General features: G+C 49.2%; 1 protein-coding gene across 1 annotated transcript; it reads right to left on the bottom strand.

Moving 5' to 3' along the window:
* Positions 1-7,696: 7,696 nt before the first annotated feature.
* LOC119462682 (TOX high mobility group box family member 4) lies at positions 7,697-9,288 on the bottom strand. Its single transcript, XM_037723985.2, has one exon. It carries the CDS (start codon positions 9,151-9,153, stop codon positions 7,942-7,944), a length of 1,212 nt encoding a protein of 403 aa, XP_037579913.1. The 5' UTR covers positions 9,154-9,288; the 3' UTR covers positions 7,697-7,941.
* Positions 9,289-9,631: the final 343 nt, after the last annotated feature.

Here is a 9,631-nt window from a genome sequence, read left to right as displayed (position 1 = left end):
TTGCGCCTTACTGCTGCTTCCTCGGTCCGTGGGTGCGTCTTTCCTATCTAGGAGCGTGAGAGGCGGTAATCCGTAGCCGGTGGCTCCTTGATATGCCTAGCAAGGCAGGTTATAACGAGGTGGTTGGTGTTGTTGTTGCAAGGTTTCTGTTAGTGACGTTCGGGAATCTTCTTCTCCTCTTCTTCTTAATGCTGCAACTGGCTCTGTGTGCGACTCATATAGGCGTGCTTGTTTGGAAGCGTTTTTTGCTAGTTTCTGCTATGTAAAGGGCTTGTCTTGCATCTTATATGACCGGAACAGATTCTCGAGTGCTTTTAACTTTACCGTGTCTAGCTTCTTTTTTTTTTTCTTTTTACAAATAATGTTACTTCCGTGCCTGACATTATTGTTGCATGTTGTGGTTTACTCCCTTAGCTCAGGATTGAGAGATGTCTTTAAGAAAGATGTAACGAAGTCTGACTAGCAAAAAAAAAAATTATTGAGTGGAAGAAATGCATGCAAACTTGAATAGCACTAAGATATCAGGAGAGCTCCCCGTATATTGGAATGTAACGATAACGTATTCGGAAGCAAAATATACATACCCTATAACTCTAAGCTGAAATCTGAGCTTGAGCACAGCTTCTTTCCTCGCGACTATTATACAGGTTCCCTTACATCACCAGAAGAGAGATAGATGTTGATTCATCCATCCAATGCCCGTAGAAGTTAAGTTGGCAGCAGCTTGTGATCCTTATGAATAGGATATATAAGTTGGTGGCTGTAATGCAACGTTACATGTTGTATTTTACATGCTGCTAAACGCGGCAACGTTTAAATTTGGCACAAGCTTGAACCTGTGGGCATGAACGTAATATCCTCGCAAGTGAAAATGGGGAATATCCAGCGCTGTGACCCGTCACGAGGCTCGTAATGCTTCGTAACCGTGCAGCCTTAAATAGACGCTTGCCTTATAATGACGTTCATATCAAGCTCTCTCTCTCTCTCTCTCTCTCTCTCTATATATATATATATATATATATATATATATAGATAGAGATACGTTCCACGTGAGTACGTGAGTATACCCGAGATACCTGGACGCTTTCCCCAAAAAAGCAAAGACAGGGCGCGTCACGTCGAAGGAACGCCGTCGCGACACCTCGGTCACTTCCTCGACCAGCACCGATGCATCATTCAACATGGAACGCGCTACTCACACCAGCGTATACCCGTCTTAATTTACAGTACACGTCAGTGCGCGTTAGGTTATAGTTGCCCCGAGAGCGAATAGATATATATCCCGTCGACCGGAACTTGAATGATCGAACGCCGCTCCGGACGAACGGTCAAAGCAATCACTTAAGTTTTTTTCTTTCTTTTTTATTTTCGCGTCCTTTCGGGCAGGTATTGCGTGATGTCCTTCGAGCAGGGCTCGTCGCCTGTCCGCGACGCACGACTCGCGGGCCACGCTTCCGGCCGACGTGTCAGCGGCGGCACTTCGCCTACTTTATGCGTTGCCGCGTGTCTTCCGCGTGCCATGCGCGTGCTCCTTGCTCGTTACGGCCATGGTACTCGTCGCACTGAAACACAACCAGCCGTACGGCTGCCTTGTGTAACCCAGGATGCTCGCGTGCGAGTGCAGCCAAACTCCATGCGTATACCGCAGCACATTGACCCGTGAAGCGCTGTTTTCACCTTATTATTGCGATAGCAATTATATGGACACTCCAAAGCAGATTTCTGCCGTCGCCGTCGACGTGAGGTTCCGTATGACGTCAACGGCGATGAAATAGTCGCCGCGCTCCGGGCGCTGTATGTGCGAGTGAAAGGGCGCGAGGGACGCTCGCTTTCACGGGGAGCGAACGCACGTCGGAGAGCAAACGCGCGTTCTGTGCCGTGCTCCCTGAATGGCTGAAGAATTAAGCGTCTCTCTCCTCCTTTCCATATATAGAGAGCAAACGCAACTTTTTCCGTCGCGCGAAAGGCTGTGGGGCGACGGGAGGGAAGGAGGGGAGGCGACGTTTAGCTGCGGCACCAAATACGTATTTATATAAAAACGCCGCGCGCGTTCGGTGCGAACGCGGGCAGAACGCAGACGCCGTCGACAACAGTTCTGCGCGTTGCTGGTGCTGCTGCATGTCCAAGTTTATACCGCTGATAAAACTACTATCCTTACTCCGTGTAGCTCTCTACTAATTTGCTATCGCAATTGGTGCTTTGCCTTTCGGGTGAAACTGCGACAAATTTTTTTCTTATTACGCGCTCGATAACGGTCTAATGTCTTTGTCGGCATCGATCTCGGGCTTCAGCATCGGCTGATCGCACTCCCTGCGCGAGCTGCACTGCTGCCAAAAAAAATTGCCATGGTTTAACGCGGTTAAACCAAGTTTGTCGAGTGATAGAACGGTTTCGCTTGCGTTGGGAAAGGACGCAGACGCTGCTCGGCGCCTTCAGCAACTACCGCATCTACAATTGCACCACAAGACAACACACATACCCTTCTCGGCGCGGCAGCAGCAGCGAGCGAAGTGACCTTCATGCTGCGTCTCGCTTCAACGCGAACTAAGCGTCGAAAGCACAGCGCATACGAAGCTATACCAGCACTCGGCGCACTTTGTACACATCGCAGATCGCTTTCAAGATACGGGCGCCCACGCGGCGTATACGCAGCATCCTCCGGTAGTGGCAGGCTAAGTCCCAGTTTAACCTTGGCTGATCTTGAAAGCCAGATTTACGGAACTAGGCGTTTTCTGGGTTCGTAGTACCTGGAGTAGTAGAGCTATCGTTCTAAAAGGTCATTACATCCCGCAATTGTGGCGTAGTGGCTTTGGCGTTGCAGTGCTAAGCCCAAGGACGCGAAATGCAAGAACGCCCGTGTACCATGCATTTCTTCTTCTTTCTGGGGTTTTACGTGCCAAAACCAGTTCTGATTATGAGGCATGCCGTAGTGGAGGGCTCCGGATTAATTTTGACCACCTGGGGTTCTTTAACGTGCACTACAACGCAAGCACACGGGCGTTTTTGCATTTCGCCTCCATCGAAATGCGGCCGCCGGGGCCGGGATTCGATCCCGCGACCTCGTGCTCAGCAGCGCAACGCCTTAGCTGACTGAGCTACCCCGGCGGGTGTACCATGCATTTGGTGTACGTTAAAGAACCTCAGGTTGTCAAAATTAATCCGGAGCCCTCCACTACGGCGTGCCTCGTAATCATATCGTGGTTGTGGCACCTAAATTTCCACAATTAATTAATTAAAATATCATTTCGCATAACTATATAAGGTATGAAAATTTCGAAAAAGAAAAATAGATATTACTTAGTTTTTTATAGAGAGAGAAGAGAGAATGAACTTTAATGAAAATGACGGTTCAGTGGCCTAAGCAGAGGTAAGGGTCAATGGCGGGGTTCACAAGGAAAAAAAAAAACTACACATTCATAACCTCCATAAGGAGTTGATAGTTCGTCGGGCATCGGCCTGAGGGGTTGGCGTGGTCCATGCCTCCAGTGAGGTAATGGCGCGTCCCTTGTGTTTGTCTCTTACTGTCGCGAGACCGGGACAGTCCCACAATGCCTGACAGTCGGTCGAGCACCGATGTCGCACGTACTGCACGTCACTGGTGTTGACATCACGTTCGCCTCCGTCTCTTCCTCCTCCTCGTTGTCCAAACGTTGCCTCTGATGACTTCGCGTCTTCCTTGAAGCGGCGTACGCGCGCCACTTAGCCAGGACGTCTTCGGTGAGTGCTGCGCCCGTCCTGGCCTTATGCACCAGGACTTGGGCGCCCCGAGGAAGCCCCTTGGGCAAAGGGTGGGCATTGTGCGGTACCTTGGCCTTCAGCTCCCGTTTGGCTTGTACGTTAAGTCGCTCGCGCTCCTCCTCCGGATCCAGACGCACAGGAATGAGAGGGACTGGGCCCAGGGGAGATGAGCGGGAAAATAACAGCTCGCTCGCTGCACTGTGGGCCGCACCGTTGCCGATGCTGCCCGAGTGCCCCGGGACCCAGTCCACTCGCACACCCATGCCGTAAATGTTTTGTTATTAAAGACGCTACGAAACTGCCACCGTTACGTGAATACCAGTGGGTGAATAATGGCAGTGTGCGCTAGGTCAGCTAAGCCAGCTAGCAGCCTATTGGTCAGCTAACAGGTAAGCTAGCTAACCTGCTGTTAGAGAAGCGCCACGTATTTCCCTGATTATTCACTGGTATGACCACAAGTTAACAGAAGTCCAGTTAGCGCATATGACATGGCATTAATGCAGTTTTTTAGAGTTGACCCAAGGGAAAAGTGGGCGCTGTGGTTCTGTTGCGTACGTGCGAATTCAGGGAAGTGGGACGTTCGGATTCACATCTATTAAGGCGAAAGCCTTAAGTGGCTCATATATCATCAATGACCTTGAAAAGAATGCGTCATCCGGTTCACTGGTACAAAAATTGTCATCATCAGCAATAGCTCACACCCCCATAATCAATGGCTCATAACCCCGTAAGCAAGCAAAAATGCAATAGCTCATATCCCCGTAAGGCTGACGCTACAAGCGCTCAGCAAAGTGAAACTAACAGTGTATCCTATCATTGAAATCATCCATACAACAAACAGAACAGCATACGTATCAATCCCCTGCTGAGAATCGTCGTTGGCGCGAGTCTGACCCCGAGTGCACGACGCGGCAGCTAAGCGTCCAAAACGGGCCGAAGAAGTCTAACTGCGAAAGCAGCAACGCGACGATGCGAGACGGCGCATTACCAAGTGTGCAGCAGGCTTTCGCCTTCGATCACATGTTACAGGGGTGTAACATGCTACCGAACGTTTTTTTTTTTTCTCGGTGAACCCAAACATCACAAAGGCTCGGCTGGCAACCAGTGATGATTATTGGAGTTTATTGGCGCAAGGGCCAGATGAGGCGGAAGAGCGCCAAGACCAAGGTAATAGGCTGTCATTGGTATATGAACTCTGAATATCGAGGGGTGGATGAAACACGGCTGTATAGAGGCCTAAAAAAAGAAAAATTCGTTGAAAAGTAATGGTAAATATACACTGTATGCGTATTAAAACTAGACAATGATAAATGGCAATGATACATGAATGTAGATGTATTACGAAGAGATCGTGTATTAAAATACGTCGCTAAAAGTAGCACTGCTGCCTCACCAGGTCCCTTAAGCTCGAGGGCCTGGAGGCAGGTGTCATACAAGTCGCTACAATCGCAGCAGACGCCTCTTGTGAGAGGATGTGCTATATACGAATCTCCTGGGCCTATCACGCGCTATATATCAACATCTTGTCAAAAAGAAATGTTCCGTCTGTCACTGGATATAAGGAATATCCAGTGACAGACGCTGGATATAAGGAATATCCAGTGACATACGCTGGATATAAGGAATAGAAATGAACGTCGAAGAACCTCAGGCGGTCAAAATGAATCCGGAGCCCTCCACTACAGCGTGCCTCATAATGAGAACAGGTTTCGGCACGTAAAACCCCAGAAAGAACAAGGAACAGAATGGTGACCGAATACAAGAACAGAAAGACGAGATAGACGACGTCGTAAAAGTCAGTACACTTTATTATTCTTCTTCCTCGCGTTTTTATACAAAGTTCAATCGTGTTCGTAAGCAGGCTATAATTATTATTGAATGTGTTTTAATAATGTGTAAACTTTTCATTTGTGATTTTGCTATTTATTGTTTTCTTCCTTTTGCGCAATAATTATTTTGTTTGTGTTACTGGAATACAAACTTTGAATTAACGTAACCTCTCAAACTGAGTTGCAACGGTGCTTTATATTATTTGCACAGGCCGAGAACTAGCAGTGTTGCTGAAGTTCCAGGTGTTTTTGGAACAATGTTTTAACGCGATGGCGTCATGAGCTACCCGTCGCAGGAAATCCGGTGTCGGCGTCCGTTAAAGAAAAATTACTCCGAACCAAGCAGGCGTGGCGCATAGGCGTTACTAAACTAATTGAATTTCTCAAAGTAACATGCGTCAGAAAATTCGGAAAGTGCGACTTACACCCAACCTACAGACAAGATAGCGTGGGATTGTAATTTTAATATACGAAAAAGCGTAATTTTGTAACGCGGAAACTCAAACACAAACCCCTTTTCCAGCTGCCGTTTGAGGTCTGTCCTAGTGGGAGCTGCGCGCCCCACTCGGTTACTTGCAACGCCTTCCAGATGGCGCTCGTCTCCGCGCAACCGCGGCTCACACCGTGTGGGGAAAAGAAAAAAAAAAGAAAAGAACCAGAAAGCTCGCCTTCGTGCATAGCGTTCGGCGCCAGCGTTTCCAGGTAAACATTACGGTTACATAAGCTGCAGTTCTTGGAATGATATCGCTTAAATCTATTCTACTGCTTACAGGTGAAGCTTAAGCGTCATCTAAGTTTTTTGTACACATATGTAAATAAACTGATCATTCATTCATTCTTTTCCTTGGCCTTTTGATGTGATCAGTTTGCTTCCTTCTTTTTGGTCGTTATCAATGACTTTCTCACTACGAGACTACAACCTATCGAACTTCGGGTGGCCGCATGACTTCATCTACTGCGACAGCAGTTAAAATGTCGAAACAGTTTCGCTGTGTCCGTTCGTGCTTCCTTTCCGTTATGTGCGGTAGTCATTGTGCAATTGCCAACGTCGTCTACACGTCGTCCCGTGAGCTTTCCATCTTGAGATTCACCGTCACCATATGGCGAAGAAAAACAAAACTTGGCCCACCACCGCCACAAGGGTTCCGAACTAAGCCCTTGCAGTAATGTGAAGCTGCATGCGGGACGCAAAGCTGCACTATGTCACCTTTTGGCACTTGCCAATTTGTGCGGAGTTTCGTGAACTGCGCATAGACTCTGCGATTCGTGGCATTTGTGCTTGTATTTCGGAGGCCACAATAGGCAATGTACTGCTGCGGAATCGATTGACCTTGCGTGTATCGCAAAGTTCTTCTTGTGAAGACGGCAGTGTCCCGTGTGACAGCCTGCTCTTTTTGCCGCGAATGAGGTCTCAGATAGAGGAATCGTTGTAGTCTGTTAAACGTTTGCTCGTTCTCGCTCTTTTTTTCTTTTTCTTTGTTTCTTTTTCTGCATTTCGCAAATTGACTCTGCTCTAGGGACCCTGACTGATGTCTTTCGGGATTGCTCTGTTGTGAGACGACCCCAATCTGCCGACGATATTTTAAAGGTCCACGAGAACTACGCGATTCTAAATCCTGGTTGAAACTTGTTTGACGCCACCAAGAAGAATTCCATAATCAATATTTTTTTTTGCTCTCACCACTAAGAAGTTGAGAAAGCGTCTATGCTTTATACTCGAAGGCCTATGCGCTGGCAAATAATTACTCTTCCTTTTCAATAATTAGCTTGATCTATATCTTCTCCTTGATTTGTGTCTGTTCCCTATAAAGACCAACTTCATCCTGAAGGAACGCAGCACGTAAGTCCTGTGTTTTGCACTTCTTGTTGCGTGATATATATAGGACCGAGTAAATTACAGGAGGCTAGACCAAGGCTACTGTAGCTCTCGATAAACAGAGCATTGTTGTTGTCTTCCATTTAATAGGGAAGCTGAGATTACACTCCCGTGCGGCACTCATTACGGTCGACAAAAGGACACCGAACAGAATGGAAAAATAAATTGAGATTACCTCTCTTTCAAAACAGCCATGGTGCACTGGGTTATGTTGACTGTGTTAATAAGAGCCCTTTTTGAAGGCTGTGAAAACCTTTATTGCACACAGTAGAGCGAGCACTATGAAGGTGCCGTCTTGTTATGAAAGTAGAAATAAATGATGTTGTACTCAACAAAAATCCGCTGTATAGATATGACGTGCCGCTGTGAAGGAATGTTTTAAGGAAGAAAATCAGAAAGGTCAAAAGAGGGGAGCAGGATGTCCTGCGTAGTGTCACCACACAGAGAGCGAGGAGGCTCGGCTTCTTTAAGCAACGTGAAACTGCGGTACTGCGTGGTTCACTGCGGCAGGCTGCGGTCGGCAATCTGCCGTTGTGCTACCCAGGCCGAGAACACGTTCTTGCTGTACAAGATGACGCACTCGCTGCTGCAGTACTCAACGTCCCACTCATGCGAAGCAACGGGCGGATTGGGACAGCCGGTACGGCGGCACCGGCTGAAAGTGTTTACCATCGGCACCGGAAGCTGGTTGTTTGGCATGCCTCCACCGCTGCCGGACGCCTGGCTGCAGAGTGACGGTGACCGCTGAGGCGTCAGGTGAGTTGCGCAGGAAGGGGACGAAGGTGGAGCCGAATTCATCACCGCCTGAAGGGAGCAGTGTTTCGGCATCCTTGACACCCGCTTCGGTTTCTGGAACATCAACGGTGAGCTCAGTGCCATGGGACGATGCTGCCGCTGATGCTGAGTTCTGAGCACGTCTTCGGGAGACGCCGCCACCATGTAGCTACGCGGGGAGCCCTCGTCCATGGCGGAGCTCAGCAGCGGGTTGCTGTTCTGTAGAGGCGACATGCTGCCCCTTGGTGGCGTCCGCATAGCGCCCGGCGAACTCGCGTACCCGCTCCTTCGGTCTATGTCCAGCTGGTCAGCAGCGCCGTTTGTGGCGAGGCCGGACCTGTGATCTGCGAGGGTCCTGCGGTATTCCTTCATGGCAGCTTTCGTCTTCCTCTTGTACGCCAGCTTTTGCTCCGCCTCGAGTCCCTCCCACATGGAGGCCGCTATCTGCGACAACTCGCCGAAGCTGGCGTGGGGATTCTGCTCTTTGATGGCAGCTTGAGTTTCGCGGAAGAACAGCGCGTAGGCAGACACGGGTCTCTGCGGTTCCTTGGGATCACGTTGCGCTTGCTTGTGCAGGACGCACACGTCGTCAGCGCTGCCTTCGTTGTTGTTGTCTGCCAGAATCTCTGGAGAGGTCAGCAGCTTCGAAAATGGACCATTGTCATCACTGTCTTCATCGCCGTTGCAGCCGTTTGCTGACGCAGTGTGGCTAGATACCGGGGAGGAGCCATCGCTCACCGTGTCGGACAGGGGGCCCATTCCAGACAGCATGTTCGGCGAGTCCACGAACGGATCCTGCGATGGTGGTGTCAGGACCGGATAACACATGTCGTGGTCCAGGTACGCGTCCTCGTAGGGCGCCATATTACGGAATGTGGCCGGGTACAGAGCCCTCCTACCTCGCTGATGAGTCGGTCCAAGCCCGGGCGAGTACATTCCGGTCAGGGTAACAGCAGAATCTGCAGACGTTGTGCCTGGAACGCTTACGTTTTCTCGTCCGGCGGCTGACACCGCGCGCTATTTCAACCTTCGTCTTTCTTTCCCACGCACGAGATGTTCGCGTTGGTTGGTTCTTTGGCGCCCGGTGTTATGGCTCAGCCCAGTGTTGGGGCAACGCCTCCTATACAGACATTACAGGATGCGTTGGTTGGGGTAGACCATGATGATGATGATTATGATTGTCCGCATTTATGGAGTTTACCCACTAAGAGCGAAAGGCCAACAACTGGCGGCAGGAGGTAAAAAAAAAGAAGAAAGAAAGACCGGAAATTTAAGAAAAGTTGTCGCAGTTTCACCCGAAAGGCGAAGCACCAATTGCGATAGCAAATTATTAGAGCTATACGGAGTAAGGATAGTAGTTTTATCAGCTGTATAAACTTGGACATGCAGCCGCACCAGTAAGGCGCAGAACTGT

The sequence above is a fragment of the Dermacentor silvarum genome, chromosome 8 (genome assembly GCF_013339745.2).
Source record: "Dermacentor silvarum isolate Dsil-2018 chromosome 8, BIME_Dsil_1.4, whole genome shotgun sequence".
NCBI lineage: Eukaryota > Metazoa > Arthropoda > Arachnida > Ixodida > Ixodidae > Dermacentor > Dermacentor silvarum.
The sequence above is the reverse complement of the archived record's forward strand: the minus strand, read 5'-3'. Positions and strand labels throughout refer to the sequence as shown.